At 41.0% G+C, this 12,649-nt stretch overlaps 1 protein-coding gene across 8 annotated transcripts in view; it reads left to right on the top strand.

The window, feature by feature from the left end:
• Window positions 1-12,649, top strand: part of DOCK10 (dedicator of cytokinesis 10) — a 280,049-nt gene that overhangs the window by 46,473 nt on the left and 220,927 nt on the right. For 5 of the 8 annotated variants that reach the window (XM_061636806.1, XM_061636811.1, XM_061636809.1 and 2 more), the window contains exon 1: window positions 6,021-6,307. The exons of the other annotated variants lie outside the window; for them this stretch is intronic. In XM_061636806.1, the coding sequence (XP_061492790.1) occupies window positions 6,146-6,307 (162 nt within the window). In that variant the 5' untranslated portion in view covers window positions 6,021-6,145. Of the gene's footprint in view, window positions 1-6,020; window positions 6,308-12,649 lie in introns of those variants that run through there. 8 annotated transcript variants of the gene reach the window in all.

The raw sequence follows: 12,649 nt of genomic DNA, 5'->3' as shown, positions 1-12,649 counted from the left end.
CGCTTGCACTGGCTGCCTGTATGTTTCCGGGCTCGATTCAAGGTGCTCATTTTAACCTATAAAGACTTACATGGCGTAGGACCGCAGTACCTGATGGAACGCCTCTCCCGATACGAACCTACCCGTACACTTCGTTCAACATCGAAGGCCCTCCTCTGGGTACCTACACAGAGGGAAGCTCGGAGGATGGTAACAAGAAGAAGGGCTTTCTCAGTGGTGGCCCCCGAATTATGGAACGATCTCTCTGCTGAGGCACGCCTGGCGCCTACATTATTATCTTTCCGGCACCAGGTTAAAACATTCCTCTTCTCCCAGGCATTTTAAGTATTTTAAGCATTTTAACATTTTAACATTTAACATTCTATTACATTTTACTATTTAGTATGCTAGTATATTGGTATTTTTAATGTGTTTCAATTGTTTAATATTGGTTTTAATTGTATTTTGATGTTTTGCTTGCTTGTTGTGAACCGCCCAGAGAGCTTCGGCTATGGGGCGGTATAGAAATTTAATAAATAAATAAATAAAAGATAAGCCTTGTAGCTTAGCATGCTTGAGACAAATTCCCTGTGGAAGTGATCATTTGTAGCAAGGTATGAATATTCAGCAGTGGGGGAGGGGCCAGATTGTGCCCATTGTCCCCTCTCCTGCTCACTGTATAGCCCACTTAACACTCAGTGAACACACTGAGTGTTCAGTAAGGTATAAAAGACTGCACACATAGGAACCCTGAAACATATGGATTCGCAGTTTCATGTTTTGAGGTCAGGGCCTGGATCAGCAGATGATTTAGTTATCTAAGGAAAACTGGTGATAGATGAGGGGCTGGTTGTTACTAAGTGTTGTCTCTAATGTGGCATAGAGGCAAGACTATTGGACTGTGACTTGGGCTCCCAGGTTCAAATCCCCACTTATCCATGAAGCTTCCCGGTATCCTTGGGACAGTTAGGTTGGCCTAACCTATCTCATAAGGTTGTTTGGAGGATAAAGGGGGGGGGGATACCATGTTTCTCAACCTGAGCTCCTAGGAGGAAGGGTTTCATAGCTATATAATAAGCCAATAAAATAATAAATTGCTTTCCTAAGTTCACATTACTTTTCCTTTCTGTCATGACAATCACATGTCATGATTGAGTTTTGTACTGTGGTTTATTTGAACAAAAATGGATCTTGTTGCTACTGTATATTTGACGGATTTTTTAAAAACCCTGCTTTATATAAAATATGCTCTAAACATTCTGTCTTTTAAATAATAAATTCTCAGCAACAGTATCAGAAGCAAACATGGGGGGGGAAACCAAGAACAGTGGCAAACAATACACTAAGATAGATACATATATGCAAACTCATCCTTTATGTCCCTGTTCCCTACTAGCTGAGGAAATGACTGATGCAGGGTGGGGGTATTGTCCACCATCTGGGGAGTGCTGATGTGGAGCTCTGATATGGCCAAGTGCAGTGCCCAACAGGTCTGTGCTATCTGCCCATAATGGTGCTGATCAGTTGTTCAAGGGAGAACTAAGTCCAAATGCTGCCTCCTCTTCTCTAGCTTGGAGAAAGTGGTCATTTGGGGTTCAAAACAACTAGTTAATTTTTTAAGTGCTATATAAAGTTAGGTACACATAACTGCAATCTGAGAAGCTACTTATTTAAAACATTTCAGGGCAGTGCATCTGCCTTTCAAGTGTTGTTCCCTAGAGGGTGCCATACACTTACTCATTTTTGGCAGTTCCTTGTTTATCTGTTTTCTTACTAGTAGTGTTCTAAAGAAATTATGTCACTCATTAATTGAAAGATACTGCTATTCTCTGGCTGTCTGATGCTAGAGGAGTTGTTCTTTTTGTTTTTTGTTTTGAAAATGCACTTTAATCCCCTTCCTAAAGAATGTAGCGTCTGTGCACAGCGTTGAAAAGTTAAAAAGGAACATCAACATCAGCAACTGTATCTGCCCACCATTTGTAATAATATAGTTTGAGAGTTCAGAACTGTCTTTATATTGATTTGTCTCTTGATCAATTTCTGTTGAACAATGAATCATCAGTTGGTTCCTGCGGTGCAACATCTTTTAGCTTCAGTGCTAAGAGAAAGTCGGTCTATAAAGCTGTAGTTTTAACTGCGCACCTTTGAAATTACTTTGTGTTTATAGTACTTGAGTTTGCTTTTTATTGCAGAAAGAAAGTGGGATGCTGTAGGAATCTGTAATTGGTCCTGTTCCAATTTATGTGTTTATTACTGATAGCTAGACATTCAGAGTGAGTGAACTTCTGTTCGCTCATTCCCTAAGTGCTCTGTTTCTTCAACGGTTCCTTTTGTCTCATCTGATCCAGCTTCTGTTTTGTGTCACTGTATTGCACTAGATGGATCCTTTGTCAAACTGATAATGGTGGTTCTTATGGGGTTTTTTTTAGGACTGTGAATGTGCTTTGAGCTTTCTTTAATTCACATGTGGCTGTAGCAGGAGTAGCTAGCTGCTACATATAGCCGCATATCACACATTAAAAAGCGCACTCAAAGTACTTATATTGCTGTGAATTTCTTTATGATGTCTGTCTGTCTTGGTCTGGAATTCTTGGGAGTCATAAACACATAAGGCAAAATGCAGCACATGTTAGTTGCATCACTGAAACAATTTTATTTATTTATTTCAGACATTTATATATTGCTTAATCATTAGCATTTCCAACCAGTGTACATAAGAATAAACCATACATTCAGAAAAGACCTGATGAGATGGAATTAAGGTGTGACTAACCAAAATCAATCTATGTGATTTTAAAAGGTAATTTAAATTGGTAATTTAATATAACAATGGGCAGAGCAATCCAACTCAGGGGAAGCTGGCGTAAATTCTGCTAGAGCAAGAGAAGTTGGCATAAAGTTCTGCCACATCCAATTGCCATTCAGGAGCCTCTGGGCTGGCTAATGCTGGCTCAGCTGGGAGCTGCGCACAGGGACCAGAAAGTAAAAGCCTGTGCTTCCAAATACCCCTACCAGGGACTAAGACCTCTTCGTTGACTTCTGTTGCAATTATTTTCTTAGACTGACCTTTTGCCTGGATTGGGACCTGCAGGAGCACTCCAAACATGAGCTGCATGTGGCCTTAGTCCCCTCACCTCAGCCCCTCCCCTGACATGCCCCAACATGCCCCTATTTTGGGTCTTACACTGGCTTACACCGACTCCACTTGAGCCAGTCTCTGCTGAACTGGGCTGAGGGACTTATCCTGGAATAGCCGGGCTCAGCTGGAGATCTGCCACATCCAACTTCTCCCAGCCCGACATAAATGCAAGTTGAATTGCGCCCTTAGACATATTGCTTTGCAAATAAATAGAGCTTGGGATAGTGAGGCATCCCCAATCAGAGCAGAAATGACACAGTTGTGCCCGTGTCAGGGTGTAGTCATCCAGGGTTTCAGGGGCTCTTAGACCCCTTAACATTTTTGGAAGCAGGGTCCCTATGTCTCCAGCATTGTACAAGCCAATCAACATGGAAGGGGAGTCTGTTAGTCACTGAGAAGAGTCTTCTAACATGCTTCCTTGTCCTTTCCTTCTGATTGGAGCCAATCAGATTGAAAGGAGGTGAATCAGCCACTGAGAAGACTTTTATCAGTAGCTAACACTCTCCCCTTTAATGCTTATTGGCTCCTAGGGATGTCTGTTGTTGTGGGAGAAGGCATTAATAAGGATCTCATTTTCAACCCAGCAGTCAAAAAAAAAGGGAAGAGGGGGTGTGGCTGTGACTATTATGAAGAGAACCCGCACTTCTGAATTTGTCACTACACTAGTGCCCTGTGTTGCTTGAACTGTATTTGAAAAAAAATGAAACTACTAAGCATAAAAAGTATGCCTTGGACTTTTCTAATGCATACGTGCCTGCAGGGCCGGCTCCAGGTATGCCGGGGCCCTTGGGCACCAGTCTGCTCTGGGCCTCTCTGCTCCCCTTCTGCAATCCATGGCAGGATCCGCGGATCGTAGGACAGGAGCTTCCGAGCCGCCCGCCAGCCCCCCGCTATCCCCCCACTTCACCTACCTTTCTTTGTTGCTTTTTGCAGCTGCATGCACTGTGCGTGCAGAGTTGCCATCAATCAAGATGGCAGCCAAGGTTTCCGTAAGGGGCTGAAGCCTCTGTCGCCATCTTGATTGATGGCAACCCTGTGCACACTGCAAAAAACAGCAGAGAGGAAGGTAGGTGAAGCGGGGGGATGGCGGGTGGCTTGGAAGCTCCTCCTGTCCTGCGATCCGCGGCTCCTGCCACGGATCACAGAAGAGCGGAGGGGCCCCTCAGGGGCCTCTGTAGCTCCAGGGGCTCTCGGGCCAGTGCCCCACCTGGCTGCACTTTAGAACCGGCCCAGCTTGCCTGTGCAGCAGATCATGATTCAAGAGAATGACCTGAAAGAAGCAAAACGTTGGCTGAAAGGGTGCCAACAAAATTCAAGACAGATAGATGCAAGTGCCTGTCAGTGCTGCTTACTGTCTGTCTCTCTCTCTCTCTCTCTCTCTCTCTCTCTCTCATGTATTCATATAGCAAGAGAGAAAGACAATAGATCAAAGTATGTAGTCAATTTGTTCTTCATACAAGCAGAGAGAAACATTTTGGCAATAGGCAGAATGCTTTTTAAAGCAAGTCATTTAATTGGTTTGGTAAATATTTTCATTTAAATGCTGCCATATTGTGACAGATTACTAAGTAATTAAAGCCTAATCAACCCCTGTGTAAAATGGTTCTGGAGAACAGCATTAGCACCATTCTCTTTTTAAACAATTCATTGCATGAAACAGCCATTCCAAAGATTACATCAACAGGAACTACAGGCTTGCTCAAGTCCCCATGACAGTAAATGGCATGGCTCCCATTGCTTCCAAAAGCAGCAAGGCCCTGTGTGTGTGTGTGGGGATAGAAACAATGCTTAAAAAGTGAACACAGATGTGGCTGCAGATGCAACAAAAACATAGTAATAAGTAATATTAGTTTACATTGGAATGAGAATATTGTTCCTTCTGAAGACTTTTGAAACATTCACAGTTCTCTTCATTTGTGAGAACAGAGGTTTAGTGCCAACTTCCTCTGAAGTACTCTTATTTCACACAACTGTACTATTAAGATCTTGATATTTATCCAAACGGGGTCATGTGAGTTCTAAGCACCTCTTTTAGCTGCTTTCTGAATGACTTCTCTGCTAGCAGTTAGAATGCTAAGTTGTTAACTGCTCACAGCCTGATTCTTTCATTGCACTAATTATTATAAGTAAAACATTTACAAATGCTTCCCAGTTGGTTACCTTGCTTTTTGGGGTATGAGGAAGAGTCAATCTGTGCTTGCAAGCAAGTCCTTCTCAGAGAGATTTGCCACACACAAGCTGCCTCTACCAGTGTAAAAAATGTCCTAGTCTGCAGAACAACTGCATGTGTGGGATCACACACACAAAAACTACTATTGAAAAGCATTTCAGAGCTTAACAGTGGTGTTTCTCATTAAGTCACTGATGTTTGGGCATGAGCTATGCAATCCTTTTTTCCTTTTTGCATATTTTTGTCTATCATGTTTTAATACTTCAGCATGTTAGCTACATTTCAGAAAATGAAAGACTTTCCTTCAAAACTACTAGCATATGTGTCTCCAGGAAGCAGAAACTGCTTTTTATTATTTTTAATAAATCAATATAAAGAAGTTCTTCATGTTTAGTTATCACTGTTTAATCCTCCTTATGGTTGTCATTGCTGGTTTTCCTTGATGTGGTTGTTAACAGGCATTTAAATGAGCCTTGCCAGATTTTTTATTAAACAGCTGGTTTATACTTTGCGGCTCTGTGTATCTGGGATCAGGAGGAGGAGGTGGATTATTGCAAAAGGCAAAAAAAGAGAGAAAATGTCCCCCAGTGTTTTCAGAAACAGTTGCAGCAAATAAAAAATCCTAGCCTAATACTGTGTGTGCGTGGATGTGTGTGTGTTGTTTCACTGGATTAAATCTTTCCTATATCTGCATCCAAGCTACTTGGTTGTGATCAGATGATTGCAGCTCAAGGAAATGATTGGAGAGAGCTGGCTGGCTGCAGCTGCATTGTAGGCTGTTTTCAGGGACAAGAAGCTACTGTTTTTCAAACATAGCATAAACATTGAAGTTATTTTGTAGGCTTCAGGATGCAGCTATGGGCTGTGCTGCCAGCATTGTTCTGCTTCAAGCCTTTCGTTCAGTGGTACAGAGGAACTGTGCACATATTTGTAGACGACGGCAAGAGGAATTATCACACGAAATCCTGCCTCTGGATAGTGATGATGAAATGAGCAGACCCAGAACTCTCATTATTATGGTACAGTATGCTCTTACCAAACAGGCTCAGTTGAGAGGGTTATTAGGACAAATGTTTGGTGATTTCTTGACTTGCAATAGAGAGAAAGAAAAAGAGGAGAAAAGACCATTTGCTAACATGTTTCAAACTCTGTAAAGCCCTCTAATTGAAATTCTATCTGTTACCAAACAGAGCATAATTTCCACTTTTCTCTGCAGATGAAACTAGGAAAGCCTTGTGTATAGAAAGGGATATTTTGCTATGTGATGCAATTTGTTTCTGTGTTCTGTTCTTACTGCTGCAAGAGGCATTATTTATGATTGACTATAATTTGTTTTGAATTCTTAAGTATAGCCTGTGTGTATATATAGAGTTTCTGTGATTTCCTTAAAAACTTCTGCTTCAGTGGTATAGACACAGCCATATTATACAGCAAGGTGATTTCTTATTACCTTCCCATAGTTCCTCACAGCCAATTGTTGCAAGAAAAACCGTTCTTTCTTGCCTTCAAGTTTTTAAAAAATGGGAGGGGAGAGATTTCTTTCTTTCACTGCTAATAGGCTTCTCAGCAATTGGCATCTGCATAACAAGTGATTTACTAGATTATGAATGAATGAGAAGAGATCTGTCTATTTTTATTTTGCTTTGGCTGAAAAGAATCATGGTGACTTGGGCTCAGAGAGATACATCCAATATAAACTAGGCATGTTGCTTGTGCTATAATTTGTTTTTGAAAGCTGCAGGTTTAGGAGCAAGAGTGTAATGAAATGAGATTCCCCCTCCCACTTCCCTTTCCATTCCCAAAAACACTTACTCCAACTTAATTGCTAGCCTATATTTTTCTGATCTGGGTACAAAATAAGAATACTCTTGATTGTTTAGTTCTCAGCATTTTAGCTCCAGTTACCATGACCACAGCACAGTGTTTTCAGATGCACTAACACATTGCAAGGTCTCAAGGCAGGTATGATGTTGTTGCCTTATGTTACTATTGCTCAGTTCTGCATGTTGTGCTTCATTCCACACAGAGGTAAAGTATCAGTGAATATAATATAGATTCCTTCTGCACACTGCGCCTTAGTTAAGAGTCCCTTACCATTCATAGACATACAAAGGTATGGAGTCTAAAAGAAAAAAAAATTTTTTTAGTTCCAGACTTGCATTTATTTATTTATTACATTTATATACTGCCCCATAGCCGAAGCTCTCTGGGCGGTTTACAGCAATTATTGTATGACATGTTCACATGATTCTTACTGAGTATCAGCACATTTTGCTCCTGTAGTATACATGTGCAAGCTGCTTTCACCTGTGCTGCTCGTCTAGACAGCTGACAGAGACTCTTGTGGAACAAATGTGATCTGTGCAGCTGCCTCCCTATTTTAGCCAAGGATATTCCAGGTAGTCTCAAAATACCAAGCTGTCCAGAGACTACTATTAGCATTACTGTCAGCAGGATTAATTAATTGCAGATATATTTATCCTTTAATAAAAAAAAATCCAGGATGGTTTAAATGAAAGGAAAATTGGGGAGACTCCAAAATAAAACGATTAATACAAATCCAGATCATAACAGTAAACACAAGAACTAAAAATGGCAAGATCTTAGAAGTCAGATAAAAACTAAAATTATGTGCAAAAGCTCTGGGAAAATTAAAATGTATTTTTGTGGCACCAAAAGAACAAACAAGAAGGTGTCAGGTGGAACTCTCTGGGGAGAGCATTCTCTAATTAAGGATCCATCACAGAGAAGGTCTGCCTGGTGGTCTTCCTGGTAGACACCCAGCTTGGGTGCCATTCACCAAACATCCACTTCTTTTTAAAATAAAGAGCAACTCAACAGAATTATATTCCAAGTTGCAGACAAAAAATTCAAGACCTGCAAAATAAATTCCCAATTAGTGCCAGAATATGACCCATTTCTCAGAGGGTAAGTTTGCCCCATTTCCTCCCTTTAGGAGGAAGGGCGGGATATTGACCATAGAATCATAGAATAGTAGAGTTGGAAGGGGCCTACAAGGCCATCAAGTGCAACCCCCTGCTCAATGCAGGAATCCAAATCAAAGCATTCCTGACAGATGGCTGTCCAGCTACCTCTTGAATGCCTCCAATGTCGGAGAGCTCACTACCTCTCTAGGTAACTGATTCCATTGTCATATGGCTCTAACAGTTAGGAAGTTTTTCCTGATGTCCAATCGAAATCTGGCTTCCTGCAACTTGAGCCCATTATTCCGTGTCATGCACTTTGGGACGATCGAGAAGAGATCCCTGCCCTCCTCTGTGTGACAACCTTTCATGTACTTGAAGAGTGCTATCATATCTCCCCTCAGTCTTCTCTTCTCCAGGCTAAACATGCCCAGTTCTTTCAGTCCCTCCTGATAGGGCTTTGTTTCCAGTCCCCTGATAATCTTTGTTGCCATTATTATTATTATTATTATTATTATTAATAATAATAATAATAATAATAATAATAATAATAATAATTTCCACCAATGAAGAACTGCCTAGCCAAAATATGGTCTCCATTCAGAGCTGTAGCCCTGGATTGATTTTCCCAGAAGAAGCCACCTGTATCTCTTTTCTTAATTAAATACCTCACAGCTGAGCCTCCTGAGCAGTGATTCTAAAACAAATATAAGCATTATGGTAAAAGAGTACACACATACAACTACCCAGAAAGCATTTTACAAATGCAAATATCTAGCCAGAAAACAGATACACTTTGCAACACTCACAAATACTGCAGAGGTAGTGGCAATGGTGGCTGGTGCCCATTGGGACTAGTAGGGTAGAAAGGAGGGAGGCCAATGACAGACAGAGCCAGAGGCAACAACAGGCAGAACCAACTAATTCTGATTTTGTCCCCATCCACTTCCCTGAAGAGTTCTACAAAGCCAACAATAAGACTTAGGCAGAGGAAGCTGACAGCCAGTACCACCCCTCTGCACTTTTTGTAAGTAAAAAAGCGAGCCAGTAGGGGCTGGCTGAGGGTAGACTGGAATTGGTGGGGCAGTACCCCATTTGCCCTAATGGACAAGTCCCCACTGAGTGACTGTGACATACAGCCACAAGGGTACTTTCTCATGACAAAACCTGGCCTTCTTCTCTGAATGCTCAAAGGTACATGTGCAGCTCCTGGGTGTTTGTGAATCCCATTCATTTTAATAAAGAAAATTGAACTGCATGTGTAAAGCAATGTACTCGCAAACAATCTCTTCATTAACATCAGTTGAGAAATCATTATGAATATGGAAGCTACCTATGTATAATGGAGGACTTTTTCATAGAATGATTACTCTCTTAGAACAAAATATAGCAAGGCAGACCTATTTAAAGTCAATGAAATGTCTGTGACATAATGATTGCCAGTTTGTCTCCCCCTCCCCTCACCTGGGGACTCCTGTATCTTTAAAGCAGCTACATGAATTAAGTATATTGAGTTCCCCCCCTTTTTTGAGGCATTGACTTCCAGTAGGATTTGGATGGTACCCTGTATGCAGTTGTGTGGTCTCATATCTGCACTTTAGTGATCAGTAATTCCCTTTTGTTACCAGCTCAATCAGTTGCTTCATATAGAATTCTAAGCTCATAAGGAAGGCTCTAAAGGGAAGATTCATATTTCCCTTTAGAACAGAGAAATGTACAAAAAAATTCTGAAGTATTTATTCCTTCTAGAAGATAGGGAAGGGGTAGGATGTTACAATATTGAGGCTGTTAAAGCACTGACCAATCAGGATTTCTGCCTTCGGCTGGTTTGTTCAGGAAATACATACTGTACATCTTGGCTTGTGAAACTAAGAGTGCTGTGAATTTGGGCAGTTGTTGGAGACTGTTGTTAAGTCCCTTGTACCATCAGATAAGTGACTTCGAGGGGAATTTTGCTGTGTTTCAATTACTTCATTGAATTCTTTGGAAATAAGTGATAAGTTGACCCAGCTATCTAAATAGCTGAGCCTTTTTAAAATGCTTGAACTACTGTAAAGTTTGCTGTTATTTGTTAATTTGTATCCTATCCTTCATCCAAGGACCTCAAAGTGGCTATTTAGGCAGATCATGTATGTAAGATAGTTCGAGAGATACTGATTTGTCAATGGCATCCAGTAAACTTTGTAGCTGGTCTTCTGTTTTTTGTATCCAAACCCAGACCTTAGATCTTGGTATGTTTAAAATCCTATTTTTCCAGTTTGGTTGCTTTCTAGTGTACTTGAAAGTTTTGTTGCATGATAATATTTATTAATTATTAAAGTTGATGTATATATTGATTGATTTTTATAATGCATCCACCACTGAGATGTTCCAGGTGAATGTACCTAATACCCTAGTACAACAACACTGTATACCTCCTATAACAATCTCTAATCAATAGGTAGCCACTCTGATGCCAGCTCTAAACACTACTTTGTGATCTCTCAAACATTTCCTAATCACAAATATATATGACTTTGTGTAGGAGACTTAACACTGTACACTAAGTCAGGGTGATCATGAGTAGGTGGGGCAGCTGAAAAGATACCAAGCTTCCTGCTTTTCATTACTGGCAGCTGACGGAATGCTATATTTCTAATTTGTGTGGTTCTTCTCCCTTAAAAGTCAATTGTCTGATAACAGGCAACAAGACTTCCACTGAGAGAGGTCTGTACCATGGTATATTAAATGATGTAAAGTGAATGGATGCCTAGGTACCTTAAGCTGTTGTGTTGTTCAAAACATGGGCAGCCCAATAGAGGCACTTAAGAGGACTATAGGGATGTTACTGCTAGATCACGTGAGGGATTATGAAGTCATGAGCTAAGCCAGAGATAGTTGACATGATGCTCTCCAGATGCTGTTGAACTGACCGCAACTCTTTGTCAGCCAGCATGGCCAATTGTTACGGATGATGAGAGTTGGGATCCAACAAGATCTGGAGATGACTATTTGCTCTACCCTTGAATTAGGCTGAAACTTCATGAAAATACTTCAGGAAGCAATCGCCAGTATAGGGTGAACCATGTAGAACATTTTTAGTGACATATACTGCCAGGCTTCGGTTTAGATAACATAGTGATGTACAAGAAAATGAATGATTCTCTATATCATATTCTTTGTATATGGGAATTGAACAGGCTACAACTGAACCAAAATTAGTCACAATGTTTTGCAGATATTTTTAACAGTATCAAAATTATCCAGACAAAATTATCCAATCAGACAGCATTATGACATCATCCCAGTCAGTGCCTGATTGGGTGAGATTACCCATGTGACTAATCCAGGACTAGAAATAAGCAACTCTGGAGAGTGTGTGTGTATGTGCAGTACGGAAAAGCAGCACCTGGGAAAACAATTGCATTGAACAAGATAGGGGGGAAAGGTGAATATTTAGAAAATCTAAGTAATTGGTGGGGAAGATATTTCTATGAGTGCAGAAACTGCCAGTTTTGTACCACGTTTATATTGCTAGAAATAACCAAAAATGTCATGTGTCCAGTGCTGCCCTAGAGCAGACATACCAGGACAATGTTGGGCTAGCTTTGTATTTAAGGACCCACCTGGTTGCCATAGGTGACCAGAATGTCCATGCAGCTAAATTAGAGGGCTGATAGAGAAGTGATCAATCACTTCATCTCTCCTCCAACAGCCCACTTGGTTTCTGTGTTAGCAGGGAAGAAAAGGAAGCCCCTGTCTTTAAGAACAGAAGGGCAATTACAGGCATACCCCGCTTTAACGTACGCAATGCGACCAGGGAGTGTACTTTAAGTGAAAATGTACTTAAAGTGAAGCAATTATCTTCACTTGTACTGCACGCAATTACCACTAGATGGCAGCGGCATCATGCCAATAAAGTATCTGTTATTGCGAAGCGCACGTACTTTAAGCGGGGTATGGGGATGTATGGAGCATGTACTTTATAGCGAGGCTACTTTAAGTGAAGCTACTTTAAGCGGGGTATGCCTGTATAGAAAAGGAATGGATTGCTGCTTCACTTCTCTACCAATCTGCCTGGTAAAGGCTTTAAACAAAATTAAACTAGTCTGCCAAGATACTAGAAGTCTATGGGCAGTATTCAGTGTTAGTCCTAGTCAGAGTAGATCCATTGAAGTTATTGAACATGGCTAACTTAGGTTCATTAATTTCAGTGGGTTTACTCTGCGTAGGACTGACACTGAACACCACCCTGTGCTTCTGTGTGGGGTAAGGAGAATGGGGTTTCCTCTCTTTTGCAGCCAGCATGGAAATGCAAGCTTTTAGCCTCAGAACATACTATTCCTCCCTTTTTTTGGCAGGCTTGTAGCTTTCATTGGCTTATTTGCAAGGTTGTTGTTAGACTATGGAGAAGATGAAATTCAGCCAAGAAGCAGGAATAGGAGGGGGAGAATAAAA

The sequence above is a fragment of the Rhineura floridana genome, chromosome 7, assembly GCF_030035675.1.
Source record: "Rhineura floridana isolate rRhiFlo1 chromosome 7, rRhiFlo1.hap2, whole genome shotgun sequence".
Classification (NCBI taxonomy): Eukaryota; Metazoa; Chordata; class Lepidosauria; order Squamata; family Rhineuridae; genus Rhineura; species Rhineura floridana.
This window is presented reverse-complemented; position numbering and strand designations above follow the sequence as displayed.